The sequence below is a fragment of the Xenopus laevis genome, chromosome 2L, assembly GCF_017654675.1.
Source record: "Xenopus laevis strain J_2021 chromosome 2L, Xenopus_laevis_v10.1, whole genome shotgun sequence".
NCBI lineage: Eukaryota > Metazoa > Chordata > Amphibia > Anura > Pipidae > Xenopus > Xenopus laevis.
Window position 1 is genome coordinate 47,531,592 of NC_054373.1, and position 27,750 is coordinate 47,559,341.

Here is a 27,750-nt window from a genome sequence, read left to right on the forward strand (position 1 = left end):
ATTCCACTTTTTTTCTGTTTATAAAGATGTTAATTAATTATTGTGTAAATAATTGCGATCTGGTTGTGCTTAACTATACTGGTTGGGCATGCTCACTACTGGCATACCTAATCTTAAAAGGGAACTGTTTGTTTTGTATGCTTCACTTGTAAAACACAGTATATACAAGTGGCTATAACTCTTCTTAAATGGCCAGTCATTATTCTCTTTATTGTGTAAATCGTTGCTGTTACTCCAGGATGTTCCCTGTTCCTGTTTAAGTCTTATATGAAATATGTATTGCAATTTATACTCCATAAAGGCACTTATCTAACGAACTCTACATAGTTTTTATTACTGTGAATTTGTATGTTGTACTTCATTGCAGGAAAACGAAAGAAATAGTTTTTATGTATCTATATGTAAAGCATTTGTGTAACAGTTTAACCAACTTTATTTCAAGAGGATGTGCAACCAAGTTATTGTTTATTGCTTAAGTATAGAGGTCAAACTTTTTTACATTACATTTCTTCTTGCTACTGAATAAACGTGGGAATAGTGAATAGTAGCCATTTTATTACTTGGGACTTTTCCTTTTGATATTTTCTTATTAATTGCATTTTCAGATGGATGCAAGGATAATGTAAAGCTTCCTATTGCTGTCAGTGGAAAGAAACCTGCTGTAATCCAGAGTTTGCTGATCAAAATGCCTAGAGGGTTATGTAATAACGTTCACTAAGTTTGCCCAGGTGCAATAACCCATAGCAGCCAATCAACAAGTAGAATTGACTGGTCACCTGTTTAAAAGTAAACATCTTATTGGTTGCTATGGGTTACTGCTACTGGGCAAACTGTGCATTTTATTACATATAGGAGCATGTGTCTTAACTGTCTGGTATCTGAATATTTATTTTAATGAAGCACAAAATAATTAGTGTCATACAGTCTGTGTAGTATCTATGTCATGGCCATTTAATGAATGATGTATTTTCACAGTGCTCATGGATTTGCAGAGGCTTTCTAAATAAACATCAATACGGAACACCAAAAGCTCAAGTTGCAGCCTTGTTATGTGTTTGCATATTTCTAAATTTAGATGAATGTTACCTAGGTAATCACTGAGTCCTGATTTGATTATAAAAGATGCCAGCATTTTGTGACAAATTCCAAGGATCCAGTGAAACTGAACCCATTTGAATATACTAAACACTTTAAGGTAAAACTTTCCTAGTCCTACTCCTGTGATCTGGTTCCTGTCCTGGTTCTTCCTGTTTATTGATCGCCTGGTTTTGATCCTTTTCTCTTGCTCAATGCCTCACAATTTTACAGTTGTTTATCTGGTCCACCTGATTACACCTGTCCTGTACCCAGTCCTACCATGAGTTCTACATTTTCTCGCTCTCCCCAGTGGAAGTTTCTATCCTGATGCAGTGAAACCTAGCGGCACCAGAGTAGCTGAGGTCCAGGCCCAAAAGTATCTGTAATAGGCAGAAGAGCATGCCTAGATCAGAATCCAGTTACTCATCTTGAGTTTGGGATTGTCTTCATGACATATACACAATCCTTGATGTCATTTGGAGGCAGACACTAGTGATGAGCAGATCGAGACATTCCACTTAAAACAAAAAAGTATAAAATCACAAAAAGATGATTTTGAGATAATAGGAATGTGAAATGACACTATGGTTTGTGTTTTTAGCTTTGCAATAGCACATATATTGGAGAAGAAAAAGCTCTTCCACTATGCCAAAACTGAAAACATAGAAAATAAATCATACAGCCTAGAAATCCTTTCTCCGATTTGACATGGCCAAAGCCCCATTTGCCCCCCTTCTAATTATCCAATAATTATGCACTGTAGTGAATTAACCATCTCTCTCCTGAGTCCAAAGAAACCATACTGAGAAAATTTGCTCAACCCTAGCAGACACCCTTAAATTCCAATAAAAATATAACACTGTGTAATGAAAATTGCTGGTATTTTAATAAATCTTTGCCAAAGTATTTTCATCCTCATTTTGCTTAAAACAACATACACTTGTGTGATTACATAGCTGCGTAGTTGTTACATAGTTGTGTTAACATTATAATATAAATGAAGCATGGAATAATGTTTATTCGGAGTTAAACCAGCCAGAATACCCACTCACATCAACAACATATACCAGATGCTCGAATCTTCATTATTGGCTGTGCCACCACATAATCTGGCAAGGGCTAGCAGTGCTGTGTGTATGTTCCTTTTAGTTTCTGATACCAGATGTTTGGCCAAGCAAAATATTTTCATGAATAAAATGTAGAGCATTTACGTTATGTTGTATAAAACATATTGTAAAGCCATTTAGTGTTCAGATATTTTCCAGAATGTCAGCCGGATACATAACAGATATGACCATATTTTAGGGGTTATGTAGAATTATGGGTACTTGCAGAATACATGACATTTATATTTAGTACAATGATCACAAATCAGGCCTAGGTTTCTTTGTGTTTCCCATGCTGTTTTGGTACGTCATGAACCACATTTTTAAGCCATTCACATGTTCTTTTCTTACACTCAGCCCAGTTGAACAAAGGTTGGTATCCAAAGTGTCTGAATGCCTTGTCGGTCTCGTAAGAGAATGAAGTAACGATTATATTCAAAATCGGTAATGTCATGAATGGCTTTAAATTCCAAAATGGTCTCACAATATATTGAATAATGTTGTAGATATTAATAATTAACCACATCTTCCAGTAAGGAATGCGGTGGCCCATTTGGATGCTGGGATCCACTTGAGTGAACAGTTCGTAAATGAGCTTGTATCGTTGTCTCATTGGAGTGCTGTCATATACATAATACACTTCACCTCCAAGAAGTTCCGGCTTCAGGTACAAATGCCGCGCTGCCTGGACATGCATCCAAGCCACGTTACCTGTTACGAGAAAGTAATGCTTGTAGTCAGCGATCCTACATAAAGTGTGTGCTTTATTGATCCAGGTGACTCAGTGACTGAGTTCAACGAATGTGTCCCTGCCACCTACATATTATTTTTGCTCTTTAACCAGTGAGCACACAAAGCCTCTGTGTACTTTCACTGGTCAGCCACATTGAACATTAACAATAATATGCTAACAGAAGTCGGGAGCAAACACAGCAAATAAAAAGAACAGCTGAATAAATATTTCAGCCCTTTTCTGATATACGAGAATATCCACTTTTCTGCCTCACCTACTGATGCAGAGACAAGGGAAATTGTAGCAAGAATGCTAGATTATTTCACATAAAAGAGCATGTTACCAAAATCCAAGTGTCTATATTTATCCGTTCAAAAAACATACACATTCTAATATCACAGGCTCTGTAAAAGTTGAAAAAGTGAAATCTCGAAAGACTAGTTTGCAAATGATAAAGAATATTATTTCCCAGAGGAATACTGCTTACCTGGTGCTTTACTATCACCCACCCTACCCATTTCTAGCCACTTAGCCATCTTCTAGAACCTCTTCCTAGCAACTAAATGTATTGTGTAATTTGTTAAATTGTTTACCATAAGCAACACCCAGTTTTATTAGCCCTCATTAGACTCTTGTGACACCAGGTGACTGGTCAGGGACAGTTTGTGTATTTTGGCAAGCTGGGATGTTGTTTACAGGAAGATCATGCAGCAAAGGTAGTATTTGCAATGGAAATGGCTTGGCTAAAGTTGTGTATCACATGCTTTGTGCAATTAAAGGGGAACTCCGGCTTCCAAACCAAAATTTGATAACCACATAACACAGAAACCCCTGATATAACCATCACAGTTACCTGTTTCTTCAAAAAGTATTATGGATGCACTGAATCGACTATATGGGATTTGGCCAAATCCCTGAATCCTTGGTGAAAGATTCGGCCGAATACTGAACCGAATCGGAATCCTAATTTCTATATGCAAATTATGGGCAGGAAAGTTAAAAGTGGAAATAATTCTTCTTTTGTGCTGAAAATTTCCTTACCCGCCCCAAATTTACATTCAGAGGATTCAGATTTGGTTCGGCCAGGCGCAAGGATTCGACCGAATACGAATCCTGATGAAAAAGGCAGAATCCTGGCCAAATCCCAAACCGAATTCTGGATTCAGTGCATCCCTAAAAAGTATGAATAAATGCCATTTTCTATGCTGAAATCCAGCTGTTTAACAGTTCTTCTCTTTCTGCATCATTTGAAATCCTGGCAGGGAAGGAGGGACTAAACACTGATGTTACAAATTGTAAAAACATCTCCACTGCTTACAGACAGAATGCTGGAACTACATAACCCACAATGCATTGCACTGTGATGTTCCCTTCCTTATTAAAATCACGTGTGCAGGGAATTGTGGAGGATGCAGGCTGAGGACAGATGGCTGCTGATACAAAGTAACAGTAGTCAGTTAGCTCAGCAAAGTAGTCAGACAGATCAGAAGGAGAGCAGGGGGCTAGACTTAAAGAATTGTTCCAAACCATTAAAAATCATGAAAAAGTCTTAAATTTATGTATATTGCAAAGTTGCTTGAAATTATGTTTACTTTTCAAAAAGCTTGTTATGTTTGTGTAGAGTTCCCCTTTAATTAATTGACATGCAGGTGGAGAAACCTGCCCCAGTTTTTTTGATACGATAAAAGTTGATTTAGTGGACTTGTGCTTTCACTTGTATAATAGACATATGCTGGAATAAAGAATAGCAAACACATGCACAGGCATCGGGCTGGGTTCAGCATACAGTTAAGCATGGCTGTGCAGTGCAAATGTTGTTAATTTCCACAGGTTTGTACACAGCTTAACAGACAGTTTATACTTATATTCAGGGGTCTTACGAAACATTTCATTATAAATCATATAGGGCAATGGTTCCTAAATGGAATAGCTGCCCCACTAGGTATCACTGGAATCTTTATGGCAAGTTAAGTTCAGATAAATCTTTAGTTGATGGCCTAATCATTGCTTTAAACTTTGACTGAATGATACAAAATACTGTAAGCTTCTCATGAGCTGAGGAGGCATATGTTTGACATTAATGGTGGGCTCGATCAGAAGAAGTCTGGAAATCTCTGATATAGGATAAAAGCTCTTTACATGTTTACTTACAAGGAATACAAATCCGTCTAGTGCTGAGAATTATCTGGGAGGGACCTGTGGAACTTAATACATTTATTCATACCCGTACTTTTTAATTTCTTTAATTATTTAATTATTATTATGTTAAGTTTTATTGAGAAAATACTATTAAGAAAATACTACAAAAACAATCTTTCAGATGTTTTAAGTGTCAACTATATATGTACCCTCAACAGGAGTGAAACAGGGGTGTTGTTTTGCTGGAAAGGGTCAAGCTCTGGGTAGACCAGAGGTGGTCTGAGTGCAGTATGGCTGAATATTACCCGTATTCAGAAAGGTTAAGATTGATTTCTGTATATTATCTAGTAACATCAGGAGCCCTTTAGGGTAGGGACACACTGGGCGATTTGGGGAGATTTAGTCGCCTGGCGACTAATCGCCGCGACTTTCCACGACCAATCTTCCCCGAATGCCTCCCCTCGCTCTGCGCCTGACTAAAATGAAAAATCGCCTGCGCTAATCACACGCGGCGATTCGTTTTCCGAAGTCGCCCGAAGTTTCCTCGTGAGGCAACTTCGGGCGACTTCGGAAAACGAATCGCCGTGTGTGATTAGCGCCGGCGACTTTTCATTTTATCCAGGCGCAGAGTGAGGGGAGGCATTCCGGAAGAAAAGTCGCTGCGATTAGTCGCCAGGCGACTAAATCTCCCCAAATCGCCCAGTGTGTCCCTACCCTTAAGGACAGGAAGATCTGTAAAAATGATTACTCAGTATTTGGACAAGCTCAAAGGGGTTCTTCACCTTCCAGCACGTTTTTCAGTTCAGTTGATTTCAGTTCACCAGAAATAAAGACTTTTTAAAATGACTTTCTATTTTCTGTTTTACTAATATTTTGTTTAAAGTTTCATTTTCACCTTCTTATGTCTTTCTGAATCAGCTCTGGAAGGGGGGAGAGGGGTCACTGACTCTGTAAACTGTTCTACATTGATACGTATGGTGATCCATTTCTTATCGTTGTGTCTGCTGAACAGAATCCCTGTGTTTCATTAAAGGGGTGGTTCTCCTTGAAGGGGAACCCGTCACCCCAAAACATAATTCCAAATCCTATTTCATCATGTTAGTCAAGCAAAATTAACTTTAATTACACTGTATAAATTGTCTGGGAATTAATAATTATAGCAAGCAGGTAGGAGCCATTTTGTGGACACTGTTATTAAGGCAAGCCTTCCATCATCTCAGAATCTTGTTTGTGCACCAGAATGGGGGACCTGATGTCCATCCCCATACACTGGCTACACAATTAAATGGTTAAGAGAACGGGGGAATGTGGGGAGAGCAGTGACATCTAGGAAGTGCTGAATGGAAAGTGAAAGTAATTGCCTGCCCCACCTCTATGCCTAAGGCATAGAGAAGGGGCATGCAATATTTGATTGACAGCTGAGACAGCTTTAATAAAAAAATAAAATTTGGATTTCATGTTTAATTTGAAACGGACATTTATTTTACAGCTTTTGATGTCTGGGTGACAGGTCCACTTTAAGTTAACTTGTAGTATGTTATAGAATGGCTAAGCAACTTATCAATTGGCCATCATTTTTTCTTTTTTATAGTTTAATTATTTGCCTTTTTCCTTTGACTCTTTCCAGCTTTCAAATGGGGGTCACTGGCCCCATCTAACAAAAATGTATTGTTATTGCTACTTTTTATTACTCATATTTCTATTCTTGCCCTCTCCTATTCATATTCCAGTCTCTTATAAAAATCAATGCAGAACTGCTATGGTAATTTGTATCCTAGCAACCAGACTGATGAAATTGCAAATTGGAGAGCTGCTGAGTAAAAAGCTAAATAACACAAAAAACACAAATAATAATAAATGAAAACAAATTCCAAATTGTCTCAGAATATCACTCTCTGCATCATTAGGTGCACAACCCCTTATAATTGATACAATAGTTGCTAATATTCCACATATACTGCCGGCAAATGTACTGTATCAACTAATAATAATGGGCAAATTATTTGAAGGCTTGTTAAGGGATCACATTCAAAATTTTGTCCTAATGAATGGCATTATGAGCAACAATCAGCATGGCTTTATGAAGGATAGGTCATGTCAGACGAATTTGATTGCATTTTATGATGTGGTAAGTAAGATTCTGGACAGTGGGGGGGCAGTAGATGTGATCTTTTTGGATTTTGCCAAAGCATTTGATACTGTGCCCCACAAACGACTGCTTTCTAAACTAAGGTCTGTTGGGCTTAATGAACTCGTTTGCACATGGATAGGAAACTGGCTACAGGATCGGGTACAGAGGGTGGTTGTTAATGGGACATTCTCTACTTGGAGTAAGGTTCTTAGTGGGGTCCCTCAGGGCTCGGTATTGGGTCCACTTTTATTTAACTTGTTCGTTAATGACTTAGGGGAGGGTGTTGTAAGTAATGTATCAGTGTTTGCAGATGACACAAAATTATCCAGCCCAATTAATTCCATCCAGGATGTGGCATCCTTGCAACATGATCTTAACAAACTGGCAATCTGGGCAGCTAAGTGGCAAACGAGATTCAATGTTGATAAATGTAAAGTCATGCACCTGGGATGTAAGAATATCCAAGCCACTTATACCCTTAATGGGACTGCACTAGGCAAATCCATTATGGAAAAGGACCTTGGAGTCCTTGTAGATGATAAACTTGGCTGTAGCAAGCAATGCCAGTCAGCAGCATCAAGGGCAAATAAGTTCTTGAGCTGTATTAAAAGGGGCATAGAGTCAAGGGAGGAGGGGGTCATTCTTCCACTGTATAGAGCACTTGTAAGGCCCCATCTAGAATATGCCGTACAGTTTTGGTCTCCATCACTCAAACAGGACATTATTGTATTAGAGAGGGTACAGAGAAGGGCAACTAAGCTGGTAAAAGGTATTGAAAATCTTAGCTATGAGGAAAGACTGGCCAAATTGGGGATGTTCACGCTGGAGAAGAGGCGCTTAAGGTGTGATAAGATGACTATGTATAAATATATAAGGGGATCATATATTAATCTCTCTAATGCTTTATTTACCAGTAGGTCTTTCCAGCTAACACAAGGTCACCCATTCCGATTAGAAGAAAAGAGGTTCCGCCTAAATATTCGGAAGGGGTTTTTTACAGTGAGAGCTGTGAAGATGTGGAATTCTCTCCCTGAATCAGTTGTACAGGCTGATACATTAGATAGCTTTAAGAAGGGGTTGGATGGCTTTTTAACAAGTGAGGGAATACAGGGTTATGGGAAATAGCTCATAGTACAAGTTGATCCAGGGACTAGTCCGATTGCCATTTTGGAGTAAGGAAGGAATTTTTCCCCCTCTAAGGCAAATTGGAGAGGCTTCAGATGGGTTTTTTGCCTTCCTCTGGATCAACTGGCAGATAGGCACAGTAGTTAATAAAAAAAAAAATTAAAAAAAAAAGGTTGAACTTGATGGACATGTGTCTTTTTTCAACCTTACTTACTATGTTACTATGTTACTATGTTACTATGTTACTATGTAATGTAGCAAATTGTAACAGTTCAGAATCCGCACCTGAATTACTGAGCTGCCAGACTGAAACACCAGAGACAGGAACATTAAAAATTTAATTTGGGTTTGGGTAAAATAGTCAGAAATTAAACATGGAAAGTCATTGAAAAAGTGTATATTTCTGGTGAACAATATGAAACCAATTGTACTGAAAAAAGTGCATGGAAGGTGAACAACCCATTTAATGTAAATTATTTGCAGAATGATGCTGAAGCACGTAGCATGTTACTGCTAATGTAGTGATAAAGATAAGTCTGATATCATTAATAGAAAAGAGCCTTTATGTATTAAGAGTAACAATTCTCTAGATATTTACCTAGGGGAGAGATAGCGTAGATGCATACAACCTCACCCTTACAGAATATATAAGAAAGGGGTGTAGGACAACTACTCCAGTCCAAATGTGGATTTGTGTCCAGAAATTGCTCCATGAAAGTAAAGTAGAATGTGAGCAGGTATTGGTTTTATGCCCTGTTCTGCCATATCTATTATAGATCTATGCTATTTATTTCAAGGCCTATACAACTACAATGAAACCTCAATTTTAAATCCCCTGATTTTAAGTTTTCCCTCATTTTACATTCTTGTTTTGTGGTTCCACCTATATATTATGTATAATACATTTCCCTGATTTTACATTTTCCTGGATGTTTTTTTTCTGGTCCCCTGAAAAACATAAAATGGGGTTCTACTGCATGTACTAAAAAATACTGTTTATTATATTTTCGTAGTCCATGTATTGATAACTATAGTATTATAAAAGACAGTTTTGTTGAAATTCTTCAGTTGATCAGCAGGTGGCACAATATGTTCTATTTTTACCAGCCTTTATTCTATAACATGACCTACTTTAAATATATCAAAAATGTACCTGAATTTGATTGGATTAGCGCTAATTTGTTGTAGAAATTAAAAAATAGAAATAGAAAATGTATAACCTGTTTCAAGATAATTGTAAATATATAAAACATGTACAGTATCACAGATTTCTTTCTTACAGTACAGCTATGGTATCCGTTATCCAGAAAGCTCCGAATTATGGAAAGACTCTCTTCCATAGGCTCCATTTTAGTTAAATAATCCAAATTTTAAAAAAGGTTTTCCCATTTCCTCTTTACTAATAAAATAGTGCCTTGTATTTGATCCAAACTAAGAAATAATTAATCCTTATTGGAAGCAAAAGCAGCCTATTGGGTAATGTTTACATGATTTTCTAGTAGACTAGCGATAGTTATAGGGATATAAATTATGGAAAGATCCATTATGCGAAACTCCCCAGGTCCCGAGCATTTTGGATAACAATTTCCATACCTGTATTTATTCTCCAAGTAAGTAACTAACAATGCTGCAGGGGGCCCATTATGTTGCTGTTAATGGAATGGATGTTTTTAATATGCTGAAATATACATTTACTTCTTTTAATCGAACGGGTAAATGGAGTGCTCGCCAAATCTTTTCTACTTACCCACCGTCAATATAAAATGCTGAAGGATTCACTTCTCTACTGATACACATAATAACTGTGGGCACACTGAGCTGTACATTGGATTCTGTATCCTTTGAAAATAGGAATTTTTGATTAATTTCTGCGTTTTACACTTACCAACATATGCATATTGAGCATCTATATTTTCAGGTTCAATATAATTTATAACATTGTTTTTAGCTTTGGCAGACAAATAGGCGTCCAACAAATTGCTTGTTTTTTCACCATATATGTTACTTGGTCGAATCACACAGGTGGCCAGCTGTTTTCCATGGCTTGTCTGCAAAATAAGAATTAAGGCATAATCATTAACCCCTTTCTACAAGTGTTTATACTTGAAATTCACCACTATATCAAAGTACAAAAACTGCTCAGTGGTCATCATATCGTACGGTAAATCTTTATTTTGCTGCACACCAAGGGGCAGATTTACTAAGCTTGAGTGAATTTTCGAAGTCAAAAAAGTTCGAATTTCGAAGTAATTTTTTGGGTACTTCGACCATCGAATAGGATACTACGACTTCGAATTTACTTCGACTTTGATTCGAAGTAAAAATCGTTCGAATATTCAACCATTCGATAGTCGAAGTACTGTCTCTTTAAAAAAACTTCGACTTCAATACTTCGCCAACGTAAACCTGCCGAAGTGCTATGTTAGCCTATGGGGACCTGCCAGAGCAATTTTATAAGTTTTTGGGTATCAAAGGAAAATCGTACAATTGTACGAAAAGATCGTTTGAATCGTACGATTCGAAGTACGATCGGAGTACGATCGTACGATGAATAAAATCCTTCCAATTCGAATGTCGGAGGATTCTATTTGATGGTCGAACTTCAAAGTATTTTCCACTTTGAAATTCGACCCTTGATAAATGTGCCCCCAAATGTGCAGGGCTGAGAAACTTCAAATATACTGCATATGTTTTTGTGTGTATATAAAGTTTCTGTAATTAAATGCTGGCAGTATAGGAAGCTAATATAACATATATTATACACTGTATAAAGAAAACTTGAAACTGTGCACTACAAGAAGGGCCAGAAAGAGGGGTAAAGCAGCAGCGGCAATTCTGAGGGAGAGAACAAACAGTACATATGGGGGGAGTGAGTTCACAAGTGAGAAAGTGGTGGTGAGCAGGGGTGGATATTAATGAGCGGCCCTGAATATTACTTGGCCCATAAATATTCTAAGTTTGCAACATATATTTTTCTACTGAATGGAAATTAATAACATAGAAAAAAAAACCTGTCATCAGTCTGGAATCCTCTGTGACTGCTGCTTAATTCTAAAGCTGCTCTTGAATGAATATATTTTTTTGTTATTTAAAGGGATGTACATGCATCAATGTAAGCCAAGAGTACAATTGTTACAATGCCTTGCACATATTACTGCTTCTCCTACACGTCTATTAATCGCAGAATGTACAAGGCATTGTGGGAATAAGCGTTGGAGGGCAGCTGACTACTATCACTATCGCAATGGAAATATCCCAATTCACATCTCTGCTGACTCAAGCAAAACAACATTTACCAACGCCTTGTAATTGCAAACATTTCTTTTTTTTATAATGAAATATAATGTTATCCTTAGCAGCCTTCCAAGAAACTTTTATTTAAAATGTAATTCATTTTTTAAAGTGCAAGTTGTGGCTCGCATTATATAGCAGGGGTATTATTTGGCAGGGATTAAAAAGCCTGAAAATGTGCTCTTTGCATTTATATTTGTAAATAGGTAATTTAAATCCAAAATCAACTTAGAACTCTGGAATGCTAGCAGTATCATTACCAGCACCAATGATGTATGCTAATATTGAAGCTAAATAGGGCCAGCAATAAGGGACTTTACTGCTCAAAATGACTTTGGTGGCCATTTAGTAAATGCACCCAAGGTTTTTATGAAGTCAAATTTCTAAAAAAAAAACAGTTGCATTTCAGGTTTAATTAATCCCTGTTAAGGTTATCACAGCTGAGTAAAGCCAGTTATATATTTTTCCTACATAAAGAAGAATAGAACGTAAATTGTTTACATCATTACCTGTTTGCCATTTGCCTGACGAATTAATTGTTCTGCAAGTTGCTTAGTTTTGCCATATGACAGTTCTATCTCACCAGTATACACTGTCTCCTCTGTGGCCCTGCAAGAAAATAAATATAGAAGGCTGTTAAAGGATACGTAAACGTTTAGTGAACAGTGAATGTAAAATTGATGAGAGTGCTATTCTAAGTTCTTTTGTCATTTACATTCATTATTTATTTTCTTTTTATTCCAAGATATTAAGCGATACATGTGCTGTTAATATATATGAATTTTGTTCCAGCAGCGCCACTTGCTGGTCAGTTTCTGACCAGTCTCACCACCAAGTAGTCAAGGCTGCTCTGATGTTCTTCTGCTAAGGTAAACAATTAGAAACATTTCTTACATCTTTCCTAAGCAGAAGAATATCGGAGCAGCCTCTTTCTTTCTCCTGACAACTTCCTTGACTACTTGGTGGTCAGACTGGTCAGAAACTGACCAGCAGGTGGCACTGTTGGAACAAAATTCATTCATATTAACTGCACATGTATCCCTTAATATCTTGGAATAAAAAGAAAATAGATGATGAATTTAAATGACAAAAGTGCTTAGAACAACACTCTCATCGATTTTACATTCACTTATTTTATAGGTTTAATTATCCTTTAATATGGAAAGTTATACATGTTTGTCTGTATATGTTAACCCTGTTGTCTTGTATTTGTATCCTGGTGCTATTTAAATAATAATAATAATAATAATAATAATAATAAATGTAAAAGCTCAATATTCTTTGCTGGACATATATCATCTGTCCCCCAAGAAAATTTAGCAACTTCCATTCTTGGACATTGCTCTTTGATATACAGGTATGGGATCAGTTATATGGAAACCCGTTATCCAGAAAACTCAGAACTACAAGGCAAGGCCATCTCCCATAGATGCCATCTTCTAAAACTTCAAAATTTTCAAAATGATTTCCCTTTTCGCTGTAGCCAAGAAGCACAAACTAGGAGCACTCAACGAAACTCACCCCACGCCATGCTACAACACACTAACCAGCCCCCGAAAGGCTTCATCCAGTCATTGTATCTTGTGTTGTACGGAGCACCAAAAGGGTCTATTTCAATAAAATCAATCCTTTATTCATGATGATTAAAATACAGGAGCTTTCATAATCACATTCTCGTATGGCTTTTGAGAAAGTGTCTGGTAGCCACGAATGCATCAAATATGTGGTACGGGAATATGATTATTCCTGTATTGTAATCATCATGAATAAAGGATTGATTTCACTGAAATAGACCCTGCTGGTGCTCCGTACAACACAAGATACAATCCCTTTTTTTGTGTAATAATAAAACAGTACCTTTAACTTGATCCCTACTAAGATGTAATTAATCCTTATTGGAGGGCAGAACAATTCTATTGGGTTGAATGAATGTTTACATGATTTGTTTTAGCAGACTGAAGGTATGGAGATCCAAATTACAGCAGACACCTTATCTGGAAAACCCCAGATCCTGAGCATTCTGGATAACAGGTCCCATACCTGTACATAAAGGTCATCGTACATGTGATTTAGCTAAAATCCTAGTAATACAAGAATTTACCGAAAATTGCACAGGTTTGCACCTTTGAACCTTTTATTACAGATTTCCCCCATGAGTCTTATTAGGTTAAAATCATCACACAAAATTGATACATCCGATATCTTCATACTGCATCCATTTTAAAAATAAGGCATATGTTGACCTTTAGCAATAGTGCAACTTTAACTTGTATACAAACAGATAGTTATATAAATGTTAAACATTAACAACATAGGCTCACAGCCAGAACAATTACTGACTTATGATCATATAGAAGCTTTTCACCTTAGTCTTGTCTTAAGCTGTTAAATCCAAAGGCTGTATGCACAATAAAGAATGAATCATGTATCTATGTATAAATGTATTTTCTCTGGGTGTCAAACTAGAACCAGCCTTTTCCCCCCGACAAAGAATAAGCTGCGTGAGAAACTGACTCTGAGGTCAATAACCTTAGCCAAGTCATGCAAGCCAAGCTATAAACAGGACAGGCATCAAAACATATTGCCAAACTTTAAACCCTATAACTTTTGTGGCAGGGATGAATCTGACAAAAGATTTCAGAACAGTCTTTTCAAGTTAAATTTATGCCAGTCTTATTGTAGTAATGTGAAGCAATATGAGATCATAGAAAACTTGTGCTTTTTCCAAGCAAAGCCATTTTCTGACATTACACATGTCATACTGTGAAAGTCGGATTTTCTACCCTTGCCTCTATTCAAGTGATGCATATGGTACAAAGAAACTTACACAGTTATACACAATTAAAGGGGATGTGTGAACTCCCAGGAGCGGCTTTGATGTCAGTTTTATATTATCTTTGTTTAACAAAACATTGTAGGAATATTTTTCCATAATCAGAACTGACCTTGAACATGACAGGCCAGGCAAGGCTATGCCAGGGAAAAGGGTTCCATTTATTATTCTAGAGATTCTTAGAGAAGAAAAGCAAAAGTGGGAGGAAGAATTTAAAAGTAAGGCAGAAAGAATGTAAAAATGGATATGGAATGTTTAAATAAACAAAAAAAAAAACAGGATTCAAATATAGGAATGAGAATAAATAAAAGAGGTTAGAGAAGAGACTAATCTGAAGATAAAGATAAAATAGTAAGAAAGTTGTGGGGAGGCAATAATCAAAACGAGAAAGACTCTGAGAAAATAAAGGCATAATACAAGAGAAAAAAATTAAATATAGGAAGAGAAAAGCTGAAAGAAAATGAGGCAAAGGTACAAGCAATCACTAAAAATGGGTGGAGGAACTCTTCTCTGCAATAACAAGCATTGGATATTTTAACCTAAGAAGACTTATTGGTGTCTCTTTTTACGAAACAGAACTACAAATCAATGAATTATGCCATTTCTGGTTGATGCTAAGTTAATGCTAAGAAATTCAGTCCAAGTTTTAGATTTAATTAGACTCACTTTCTTATTACAACCATTGTCTTTAGAGGTCAAAAAGTTGGGAACCACAGCAAAATGGATTTGCACATTCATACCTATTTGCAGAGGAATTAATGTGGGTCAGAACTATGGGAAGTGATACACAGGGCATTGTTAGATTTATTCGTGTGTGTCATACTTCCCCATGGAGCTGCCATTCATGGAAAATTGCTGAGACATAAGAAATGGGGGTCCTTCCTCTTTCAGTGCCAACAATGTTACTTACAAAAATGGTGTTACATGTCTTTAAATAGGTAAAAATGGATCAGTGACACTCTTTGAAGAGTTTTGAGTTGAATTCCAGTAACTCCATTGACCATGGGGCACATTTACTATTGGTCGAATATCGAGGGTTAATTAACCCTCGATATTCGACCCTCGAAGTAAAATCCTTCGACTTCGAATATCGAAGTCAAAGGATTTACCGCACATGTTTTGAGCGAACGATCGATCGAATCCATTGATCAAAAAAAGATTAGAAAGCTTATGGGGACCTTCCCCATAGGCTAACATTGGTGCTCGGTGGGTTTTAGGTGGCGAAGTAGGTGGTCGAAGTTTTTTTTAAAGAGACAGTACTTTGACTATCGAATGGTTGAATATTCGAATGATTTTTAGTTCGAATAGTTCGATTCGAAGTTGTAGTCGAAGGTCGAAGTAGCCAATTCAATGGTCGAAGTAGCCAAAAAAATACTTAGATATTCGAAGTATTTTTCATTCTAATCCTTCACTCGAGCTAAGTAAATGTGCCCCTAATTGTTGTACTTACCTCAGCACTGGTTTGCATTACCTTAGCATTGGATCTGACTTACCTGATCATTGGTTCTGAATTAATGTTAGGACCTACAGCAGCTATGGAACTTGTGTACACAATGTAGGGTACATCCTTAGCAAGGCACGCATTGATCACATTCTCAGTACCTAAAAAATGACATTTTATAATAGCTGAACAAAACAATTCATTACCAAAATTTTTTTAAAAAAGAAGGCTAAAGATTCAAACAGCTTTTTAAGCCCAGGATTTCATACGTCAAAAAGCATTAAAATAAGTTCAAACAAGTTCCAGACAACAGAAATGAGGCTTCTTCATACAAGGGTTCATTTATGACTACCAGTGCCATGTGCAAAGTGCAATTTCATCCTCAATTTTTAAACACAATTCAGTGTTTTTCCCCACGATTCTAGCATCACTGTAGCAGCGTGCAAAACTGGAATCACCGCAATTACTGTATATCTGTAGTATTAAAACAAACACAATTGTGGGTGTGAATCCTGCCAAATTGGATATAATAGGGGAAACGCAATTAAAAGTCGCAAGCGTTATTTAAAATGGCATTTTTGCATATGTTTAGCACTGCTCACAATTTAAAATCATTCGCTGGTGAATTTTACATTGCTAAGCATATGTTTAGCATTAACTCTCTGGAGTTTTGTTAAATATTTTGTAGCAAAAAACATATTTGCGAATGCTAAATTTTATTTCATACATGTGGTCGCAAAATTTCTCCTTCACTCCTGTCTTATTTAAACTAATAAGAAGTTGCAGGTACCAGAGATGGTAAAACAGTGCTTTCTGGTCATATAAAGGGCATGTAAAGGCAAAAAAATAAAATCCCATTTTTACTTTCTTTAATGAAAAAGAAACCTATCTCCAATATACTTTAATTAAAAAATGTGTACCTATTTTATAAGAAACCTGACTGTATGCAGTGAAATTCTCCCTTCATTTACTGCTGTGGATAGGAATTGTCCGAAGGTCCCTAACTGCTGAGCAGGGAAACAATCATACTTATGAACAGCAGAGGGAGCCCCCGTCTTACTTCTCAGCCATACAGAACTCAAGCAGCTTTGTTTATGACGATCCCTAAGCAGCCCAGACCACACTGAGCATGTGCACAGTCTTAGTCTTGCAAAAATGTTTAACAAAGTTACAAGATGGTGACCCCCTGTGGCCAACTTTGAAAGCATAAAATATTTGTTTGATTAGGCTTGTGGTGCAGTAAGTTCATGTTTATATTTAGTATACAAAATGCAGCATTTCTAGCCTTATTCTATTTTAGACTTTACATGCCCTTTAAGAGATTATAGCTTTCCAGGGTATGGTTATACACTTGCATACATTTATGAAGGCTTAAAGGACCTGGGACCATTGAATGAAAACAGAAATCTTTCCAGGGAAAGTATAACATATGAGATGAGGTAAGGTGTGGAGTCTGCACAGGAGCATTTAGAAATAGATGCTATAGTAAGAAATCACTGATGAATCGCTGATGGTTCTAAGCAGTTGTAAGGGGCAAATATAGGAGCAAAGTCAGATAAAGTCTGACCCACAGAATCTGATAATAAAATCCCATATAGTTTAACCCGTATAGTAATAAAATAAAAATCTGGTGTCCAGTTTAACTAGAACCTTTATTATTGGCCACTTGCTAAATACTGATGCTATCTAAATACTGATGCTATTAAAACTCACCTCCAACATTGATGGCTTTCATTTTTTTAAAGGGGACTGTGTCAAAAATGTCTAGTAGAGCAGCTGTGTGGATAACGACATGGACCCCTTCCACGGCTTTTAGGAGCTGTTCATAGTTTGTTATATCTCCCTTAATAAATTTTACAGAGGTGGAAGCTGAAAATACAAAGGGAAAACCAATGACTTTGCTTTACACTTTATTTTTTTTTTTGTAAGTCTTTATTTTCAATTTTAAAGAAAAATGAAGGGTACAGAAGGAAAAAGGGAGGGGGAATGAGTAATAATAAACAGTTATGTTTTTCAGATATATATATACAATAACATAGTACATTTCCACACATATTATAATTAAGTCCTGACTATCTCTATTCTCTTTTGTTTATCATTAGAATTCCTTTAATACGTAGGATCTATCGTTGTTTAGTACTAAGTTATTGTATTTTATAGAGGGGGTGTCTTTGCTTTACACTTTAATTTAGTAGAAGATACAATTCATATACTAGTACTGGGAGTTCAAGTACAGCAGTGTGGCTGTAGTCTGCTATAAATATAGATTTTAGCTTCCTTTACAGAGCACACCACTTGCTACAGATTTATTGTACTTCAGCCATAATTACTATGGGAGGATAAATAAAATGTTTTTTCAAAAACTGGTCAAAGTCATTAAAATGGCTTGACCTTCCATTGAAATAATAGCATTTTAGTTACAATGTCACTAACCTTCAACCTTAATAGACATATATAAAGGTACATAAATGGGCAACCCCATAATTGATTGTGATGTGTGAGTTGTTAAATAATTAATTCACTGCTTCTCGTCTTTGGCCTAGAATGTATCTATAAACTTAAAGAGGCTGTTCACCTTTGAGTTAACTTTTAGTATGATGTAAAAAGTGATATTCTGAGACAATTTGCAATTGGTTTTCATTTTTTATTTGCGACTTTTGAGTTATTTAGCTTTTCATTCAGCAGCTCTCCAGTTTGCAATTTCAGCAATCTGGCTGGATCCAAATTCCCCTATCAACCATGCATTGATTTGAATAAGAGACTGGAATATGAATAAGAGAAACCTGAATAGAATTTTTTTTAATAAAATGCAGCAATAACAATATATCTGTAGCCTTACAGAGCATTTGTTCTTTAGAAGGGTCAGTGACCCCTGTTTGAAGCTGGAAAAAGTCTAATAGAAATAGGCTAATAATTAAAAAAAACTACAAAAAAGTCCAATTGAAAAGTTGCTTAGAATTGCCTATTCTATAACGTACTAAAAATTAACTTATAGGTGAACCACCTCTTTAAAGGGTAAGAGGATTGCCCCAGTGTATTAAATTGCTAACTTTTATTTCGACCAGTGCTCCGTTTCAGAAAAATTGCATTCTACATATTGGCATATCGGCACCCCCTCAATTTATTATTCTTTTATTGTTCTTTAACACATTGTTCACTTGTTCACAAATACTACAATTTGTCCTCCTATGTCTCCTATCCAACAGGTATAAAAGCGCTAATTTTGATGGCAATAATATTAACTGTAACCCTTTTCAAAGTTCTCCATTTAAAAAGAACTTCAACAAAATATTACATAAAAATATACTGCTTTGAACATGTTTTCCCCATTTCTTCTATTTATACAATACTTCTTTTTGGAAAAAAAACCTTGTCTTTCACCGTGAACATGGCAAATTCCTGGTATTTCCTGTGGATGTCTGAAGAAGTTCTTTGAAATAATGTATTTATATATATTTGACTTGAGTCAAAAATGAATTATTTTTTTTGTTTTTAATGCCCTGCAGCCATCTTGCCATTTTTTTCTGTCTGTACCATATGCTCATTTTCAAGGTGGGGTCAGTTTCCCTGCATCTTACACTAATAGAAACTCTCCTTTAATACCATAAAAACACTGACACTGACTTCTTCTACTGAGGCCTACTTAACTACAGTACCTAACTGCCCCCATCCTGCAAGTGGGGTCCAAAGAGACAGAACACATGGTGAGTTCCCTTTTTACTTGTCAAGGGAAACCTGACACTCCTGACTAACTACAGAGCTCCCAGAGAAACACTTTGACCTGGATAGAGAAACACTTTGACCTGGATAGAGAAACACTTTGACCTGGAAAGGGAAACACTTTGACCTGTATAGGGAAAAACTTTGACCTGGATAGGGAAACACTTTGACCTTAATAGGGAAACACTTTGGCCTTAATAGGGAAACACATTGACCTGGATAGGGAAACACTTTGACCTTAATAGGGAAAAACTTTGACCTTAATAGGGAAACACTTTGACCTGGATAGGGAAACACTTTGGCCTTAATAGGGAAAAACTTTGACCTTGATAGGGAAACACTTTGACCTGGATAGGGTAACACTTTGACCTTAATAGGGAAACATTTTGGCCTTAATAGGGAAACACATTGACCTGGATAGGGAAACACTTTGACCTTAATAGAGAAACACATTGACCTGGATAGGGAAACACTTTGACCTTAGAGGGGAAGGAAATCTAGTTGGCGCAAAAACCCTCCCCCCCTCCCGTGTGTTGCCCACCCTCCCTCCTCCCCCCTGGCCTACCCCTCCCGCTGGGCAAATGCCCCTAACTTGTTACTTACCCTTCTGCGCAGGTCCAGTCCAGGGAGTTCACAGACGACATCTTCTTCCACGCGATCTTCTTCCTGCTTTGACCGGCGCATTTCACAGGTACGATCTACTGCGCATGCGCCAAAAGTACTTCGTGACTTTTGACGCATGCGCAGTAGATCCGTACCGGTGAAATGCTTCTACTGCGCATGCGCCAAAACGCCGTTCAAAGCAGGAAGAAGATTGCGTCGAAGAAGATGTCGTCTGTGAACTCCCTAGACTGGACCTGCACAGAAGGGTAAGTAACAAGTTAGGGGCATTTGCCCAGTGGGACGGGTAGGCCAGGGGGGAGGAGGGAGGGTGGGCAATCCCGCTTGCCAGCGTTTTTACAACTTTAATGCATTTCCGTCAGACAGGATATGATGTCACTGACATAAGATTGAGGAAGATGTTGCTTCATTTTAGCAGTTTGCTTGGTCTGAGGTGGCAAAGTAAATTCTGGCGAAAGGGGCAACGTTCAGTAAAATTCGCACTTTACAGAATTTGCAGTAACGATCGTTCGCAAGAGTGAAAAGTCGCCTGGCGACTGGCGAGTGTGAATGAACGCTAGTGACGGTCCTGTTCTCTAGCAAATTGTCACTTACACCTGTTAGTAAATTGGTGATTTCTGGCGAAATGTCGCTAGCGTTTGCCACCTCGCCCTTTAGTAAATCTGCCCCTTTGAGTTCACAAATTGAGTGCTATTTATATGCCTTTTATATTTACCTGTATTGCACCTCATGATTTCTTCACTTTCATTCATGTCAAAAACCCTCACTTCTTTCACATATTCCTGAATGGCCAGGAGCTTTACAATGTGCTCCCCTATATAACCACATCCTCCAGTGACCAAGTACACCAGATTCTCAGACATTGCCGTAAAAACTCTCGAGCTGCTTTCCAAGCTCTATAATAAACACAAAAAGGTTCATCAATTAAATGAATGTTTCAGTTAAATGTATTGAACATGATTGTGTTGTGATGACGATTTGCAAAATATACCACAAAAATCCACTTTCTTATATTGCTGTATTGTATTCAATATAGATATATATAGATGATTACAATACTTAGATGGCTGTTGAGGATCTGACTGAAATGCACCATAGATTCTGTGTTTCTGGGTTCCATTATAAACTATCGAACAAAATGTTTTACTAATCGATGCCCACGTTAACCAATTAAAATAAATGGTACGTAGCCATTGCTAGAAACTATTGCTGTTTATATGCAGTTTGGGGCAAAAACTCCCCGTTTAGTTAAAAAACCTAAATATATGCTTTGTTTCGATTTGGACAAGCACACATACACAAAAACATAATAACATAATAACATTTTAGATAGGTTTATCTATCTGGGTTACATATTATTATTATGTTATAAGCCTCTTAGACATGATGGACCTTGTAAACTATATCAGCAAAAATAAGCGGGCACGCAACGCCAACATCGAATTAAACACTTACCTGCTCCGAGCAAAATCAGTTTTCAAAATACAGGAAAAAGTGTTCTCTGTTTTTATTGCACAGACGCGTTCTTTTACCTTCTACTCACATATCTATAAAATCACAAGGTGGGGTCAATGTTCTTTAGTTCGCTGAATGTTGCTTCACTGAAACATACCTAATTCACATTTCTAGTTGAGCAATCTACTAACGTTTAAGACATTCAATATTTTGTGATTTTTTTTGGCTTAATATATATGTGACACCAAGGGGCAGATTTACATAGGGTCGAATATCGAGGGTTAATTAACCCTTGATATTCGACCATCGAAGTTAAATCCTTCGACTTCGAATATCGAAGTCGAAGGATTTATCGCAAATAGTTTGATCGAATGAAAAATCCATCGATCAAATGATTTTTCTTTGACCCAAAAAAGCTGCGCCAGCTAAAATGAAAAAATGCCGGCGCTAATCACATGCGGCGATTAGTTTCCGAAGTCACCCGAAGTTGCCTCACGAGGAACCTTTGGGCGACTTTGGAAAACGAATCGGCACGTGATATTAGCGCCGGCGTTTTTTCATTTTGTCACCAAGACAAAAAAGCACATGAAAAGCACAGGCCACACTGGGCATTTTGGGGAGATTTGGTTGCGTGGCGCCTCGTTTTTGCGGCGACCAATCTCCCCAAATGCCTTCCCTCGCTCTGCGCCGGCTAAAATGAAAAAATGCCGGCGCTAATCACATGCGGCGATTAGTTTCCGAAGTCGCCCGAAGTTGCCTCACGAGGAAACTTTCGGCGACTTTGGAAAACGAATCGCCACGTGATATTAGCGCCGGCGTTTTTTTATTTTAGCCGGCGCAGAGTGAGGGAAGGCATTTGGGGAGATTGGTCGCCGCAAAAACGAGGCGATTAGTCGCCAGGTGACCAAATCTCCCCAAAATGCCCAGTGTGGCCTGACCCTAATGCATTGGACAAAATGTCACCAAGACAAAAAAGCACAAAAAAAAACGCCCATTGACTTTTATGCATTTGAAGTGAAATTTCTTTTTGAAATGAACAGATTCACTTATCACTAGTGACAGATTAAAACAATATTAACAGGAGGTGCATGCTATTCATAGCGGGAGCTGCCATCTTCATGATAATATAGAAATAAGTGGAGAGAAGAGATGCCACAGAGGCAATGGCACTTCTGCCATGAGGCAAGTTGAGAAACTCACATTAGGTGGCAGCTCCCTAGAAATTACCAGGGGTGGCAAAAAATGCAAATTCTGTTCTTTTAGCAATGTGGCTGTCCCAGACCCCTTACGGTGCAGGAAAGAGTAGTTCTCAGGGTGGGGGGTGATATTGCAGAAGCTGCCTCAGGGGATAGAATTGCTCATGTTCCCAAACCAAGACTATGGATGATTAAGGGAAAGCTTTCTAATGCAGGACAAATACTACCATGCTGTTGACAAATAGTTTCCCATCTGCTTCCCACACAAATAATAATAATAGTAATACAGGAATTTGGCTCCTTAAAGCAAACCATGTCACAATACTGAGACTTTCTTTTCAATCTGTTCTAGAAGAGTTAAACATGGCCCAGGCATCTTCCACCATACACTCCCCAGACAATTTCAATGCGTGACAATAAAGTCTTTGGAATAATAACTAATTAAATACATTTTTCCCAAAGAAGACCACTTACTTCAAGGCATTGTATGTTCACATGGGCCTCCAGAAAACCTAACTGCATTCCACTCAAACTGTGGCATGCATCTCTGTCCAGAAGGTGAAGGAATAGCTTACCAACCAAGTGATACAAGATAAGCATATTTTAGGGCATTACAGTCTGTAATGAAACACCACATACTGTAACTGGCAAATCTAAGTGAGTTTAACATATACTGTACATACCACATCCACCACCTCACTGAAACCTCTTATACCTCACCCTGGATGGTCTAACATGCATTGAAGATCTGTTTGACTTCCACGTACCTATCCTTTTAATCATCTCCCCTGCCCCTATCCAAAATGAATGGTTACTTACTCACTATCCCAAAGTCCTAATCCCTTCAAAGACAATTTAAACAACTGCTATGAACTGAAAATATGACAGGCTGGAACCATTATGATATGCTGTTGTAGTCTTAAATCAATGTCCCCACTTAGCAGGGCATATATGACAGCCACCTTCCTCTGTTAGGGGCACTATCTGGCCTGAGAGCTTTTTTTTAAAATAAATAACTCTTTGTTTATAAATTTTGCATATTGATGTTAAACACAATAGAACAGTGCAGGATGTGGAGTGAAAAGTTGTCAGAGATAATATCGGCGTCCGAATAGTGTTGACACGTGACGACTTTGACGCAAGCAACTTTTCGGACGCACGTCCAAAAATGATTGCGGGAGATTCAATTTATTCACCGGCGGCGAAATGCTTAAATTCGTCACAAATTCGTGTCAGGTGAATGTATTCGTCCATCACTATTCATAAAGTGCATTCATCAGTGTACCTCGTGGTCCCAATTCCGTTCTGGGCCACAACAAAGTAGCACAGAGAAGTTCTGTGGATGTTTTTCTCCTACTAAACTGCTTAGAATATTAAATGCCTTCAGCCCATTCATGAAAGTCCTGGGGATAAGCCTGAACCAGTGTCTCCCACCACCCTTGTTTCTATCCTCTTTCCCCTTCTCATAGATATCAATGTTAAAGAGCTCTAGGGGCAGGAAGGAGTGAAAATGTCCCATAACTCCTGCTTCAAATAAGCCCCCAGAGGACCCTCACAGAAAAAATGGTGTTACCTCTTCAGCTGATACTGACTTCCATATAAGGGCCCAGCCCCAACATCAGCTCCTGCACAACTTGCTTGTTGTGGCATTAAAGTAGTAATGGTCTTAGGCTTATCATGAAATTCTCTATTGACACTAGCTTGGGCAAACCCCTGCATTGGTGCCTGTGTTATGTTTTTACAGCCCACACACATATATATATATATATATATATATATATATATATATATATATATATATATCTATAGAAGTCTGAAAGCCGGCACTACACGTCTACAGGTTAACGTTGCCTGGGTGCAAAAAAGCCCAAAAATTAGGTAAAGGAATGAAGAAGCTCGCACTCACAGGGCTTATCAAGTCAAAAAAAGGTGTTTATTTGGATCAAAAATCAACTGACGTTTCGGCTTGCACTCTTGAGAAAGGCTTGAGTGCAAGCCGAAACGTCAGTTGATTTTTGATCCAAAATAAACACCTTTTTTTGACTTGATAAGCCCTGTGAGTGCGAGCTTCTTCATTCCTTTATCTATCTATCTATCTATCTATCTATCTATCTATCTATATATATATATATATATATATATATATATATATATATATATATATATATATATATATATAGTACCCCCTCTTGTAAAATATAAGGATATTTTAAGTTACCGAGGAGCTTCATGACCATATAAAAGCACGAGGCCGATCCTAAATAACATCAGATATGTATTTAAACGTAATAGAACTATTGCAAGTGATGTTTCCCCTAGCCTATATTTGCATAAAAAAATTAGAAAAGAAAGTGATACATGGCTAAACAAAAATGGGTGTTATAAATGTGGTAAAAAGAAATGCAAAGTTTGCAAACATATAATGATAAAGGAAAATTTTAAGAGCAGTGTAACTGGAAAAAATGACCCCATACGTAGTTACATTAATTGTGACTCTAAATGTGTCATTTATCTGGCCACATGTGAGTGCGGCGTACAATATGTGGGTCGCACCTGCCGGCCTTTAAAAGAACGGGTACGAGAACATCTCACACCGGTTAATTTGAACAACTTGGATCACACCAGTTATAGCCATAGGAGAATATCAGCTATAAGCAAACATATTATGCTAAATCACGGTGGTAATTACAACTTAATAAAATTCCAAGGCATAGAACTAGTTAAACTAGGAGTGAGAGGAGGAGATTTGCAGAAAAAGATAGATCAAAGGGAGGTATATTGGATTTTCACATTAAAAACACGCCTCCCACAAGGGTTAAACAGTGATTGGGAGGTCTCATGCTTCCTTTAAATCAAATTGAAGTGAATTAAAAACATTAGGATAATATCTGTTTATTTGGATTCTGACTATTGTATAAATTTTGACCAAACCTTCCCATAAATACATAGTGGAAATATAGCCTGAAAACAAACCATAAGTGTTATATGCTAATTTTAATGGGTATATTGTTTTAATTGTACTTACTATATAAGGCAGAGAGCTAGGGATAGACTCCACCTCTGATGAAGTGCCAATGAGAGGCACGAAACGCGTCAGGTGACTAGACACGCCATGGTTTAGTTGAACAGTCTCAGGAGAATGCCTGTATGTGTTTTTAAAGATGCTTGGAAATAAAGACATTTTTTTATTCTAACATCCCGTGGTTATGGCTCTAGTCTATCCAGTGCTGTCCCGAGTGTTTTTATACAGGTCATTGAACTCCAAGGTAATTTGTAATATCCGCATATTTTGCAACTGGAGGTACTTTATTTATTATAATACACACGTTTCAGTGAGTCATGTGACAGAAATGACATCAGAACTCACCGTTTATAACTGATGACATCAGAACTCTCCGTTTATAAGGATATCATTTACAAGATATTCATGGCTTTTGTGTATTAGGTTGACCTCCTTTTAACATGTATTGAATAAAATTTATCTTTTTTAAAAAAGCTAAAAAGGATCCCAGTGTGCACCTTACCTTTTTGGATTTTGTATGCAGCTGCAATTGGTATCACCTGGGTCAATTGCTCCAGTGGTGTGCTGAACCGTTTGGATTGTATAAATATATATATATATATATATATATATATATACATATATATTGTGGTAGAGTGACCAAAACAATGTGGGAAAATTTATGTTTTCCCTTTAAGTTCTCCTTGGTGGGGAGAGGTAGGCACCAGGAAGGGAGTTCATGAAGAGAGAATAGGTTCTCAGTTTAAAGGCTTTGGCGGCCAGGTCCTGGAAGCTGGAGTATTCTGGAAAGAACAGACAAGCCAGGTACTACGATCCAGAAGTCCAGCTCATGGATTAGTGCTCACCTTCCACAGGAAGGCTGTCCTGTGGAAAGGTATTTAGTTCTAGTGAGGCTGTTAGGAGTCTCTCTCAGAGCAGGACACAGAGCAGGAAGGACACCTGTCTGTGTGAGGAACTCCCAGAGGGGCTGGGGTGCCATTTGCTACTGCAAGGTGCAGAGAGAGGAGACCAAGTGACAGAGGGTCTGTCTGACTGACTGAGGAAAACCAGGAGGCTGAGCAATCCCCCAGAAGATTTGTGAGTACAGGGGTGACCCCTACTTATATGTTTTCTTACTGGTAGTCCACAAGGGGCCCAGTTTAGTAAGGGAACTCTTTATGTGTGAAGCTAGCTCCCAGTGGGCAGGATTGATTTTTATGATTTGTTTTGTATCCTGAAAAGGTCACCCCTGCCTTTAAAAAGAAGAAAAGTCTCTGTTGTGGATCCCCCAGCTTACAATATATATATATATATATATATATATATATATATATTATATATATACTCCAATTCTCCCCTTATTCCAGTGGTTCACACCAGTTCCTATTTCACTATGTTCACCACCTACAGTCATCTGTTTTCATCATCTTTTATAGATAAATCAAAGCAGAGAACAAAAGCAGCAACTGCTCCAACTCACCACTACTTGATGTGAAACAGATGGCAGGGTCTATCAGCGTGTTCGTCGGGTTCGGAAGTCCCTTGGCGTAAGAGTAGATAAGAAAGAAAAAAATGGAGGTCCGCAGCACCGGACCTATTTAAAAACCAGAATCTTTATTCTTCCACATTTAAAGCACAAAACATAATGTTGCCTGACGTGTTTCTGGGACTTCCGCCCTTAGGCATAGGCATTACAGAATCCAGAGAGTCCAAATATAGAGACATGTATGCATAGCGACCTCTAGTGATTGCTGTCCAAAGTTGTTATAAACCCAGACTTGAACATATCAAATATAAGTACATCATTTTTCAATTAATAGAAAAAGAAAATATTAAAAACAAATAATCCAAAATAAACAGAGCAAACCATAAAGCAAATGC

General features: G+C 37.6%; 1 protein-coding gene across 3 annotated transcripts; it reads right to left on the reverse strand.

Moving 5' to 3' along the window:
- Window positions 1-1,941: 1,941 nt before the first annotated feature.
- XB986526.L (provisional ortholog of hydroxy-delta-5-steroid dehydrogenase, 3 beta- and steroid delta-isomerase 7 L homeolog) lies at window positions 1,942-27,573 on the reverse strand. Of its 3 annotated transcripts, XM_041581829.1 has the most exons (8): window positions 27,350-27,572; window positions 20,933-21,113; window positions 17,590-17,745; window positions 15,929-16,037; window positions 14,548-14,613; window positions 12,112-12,211; window positions 10,197-10,359; window positions 1,942-2,894 (listed from the first exon to the last, which is right to left on the reverse strand). In XM_041581829.1, exons 2-8 carry the CDS (start codon window positions 21,078-21,080, stop codon window positions 2,455-2,457), a joined length of 1,182 nt encoding a protein of 393 aa, XP_041437763.1. In that variant the 5' UTR covers window positions 21,081-21,113; window positions 27,350-27,572; the 3' UTR covers window positions 1,942-2,454. The 3 variants fall into 3 exon arrangements, with proteins under 3 accessions (XP_041437763.1, XP_041437764.1, XP_018101169.1); XM_041581830.1 differs by lacking the exon at window positions 20,933-21,113 and having other exon boundaries at window positions 27,350-27,573; XM_018245680.2 differs by lacking the exon at window positions 14,548-14,613 and having other exon boundaries at window positions 27,350-27,571.
- Between the last annotated feature and the right edge of the window lie 177 nt (window positions 27,574-27,750).

Bases quoted from the DNA above. Each gene is read 5' to 3' on its own strand.
- XB986526.L (XM_041581829.1), bottom strand. From the start codon at position 21,080: ATGTCTGAGAATCTGGTGTACTTGGTCACTGGAGGATGTGGTTATATA. The intron at 10,360-12,111 runs GTAATGATGTAA...CTTATTTTGCAG, and splicing joins GTCAGGCAAATGGCAAACAG to ACAAGCCATGGAAAACAGCT. The intron at 2,895-10,196 runs GTAAGTGTAAAA...TTCTCGTAACAG, and splicing joins TGCTCAATATGCATATGTTG to GTAACGTGGCTTGGATGCAT.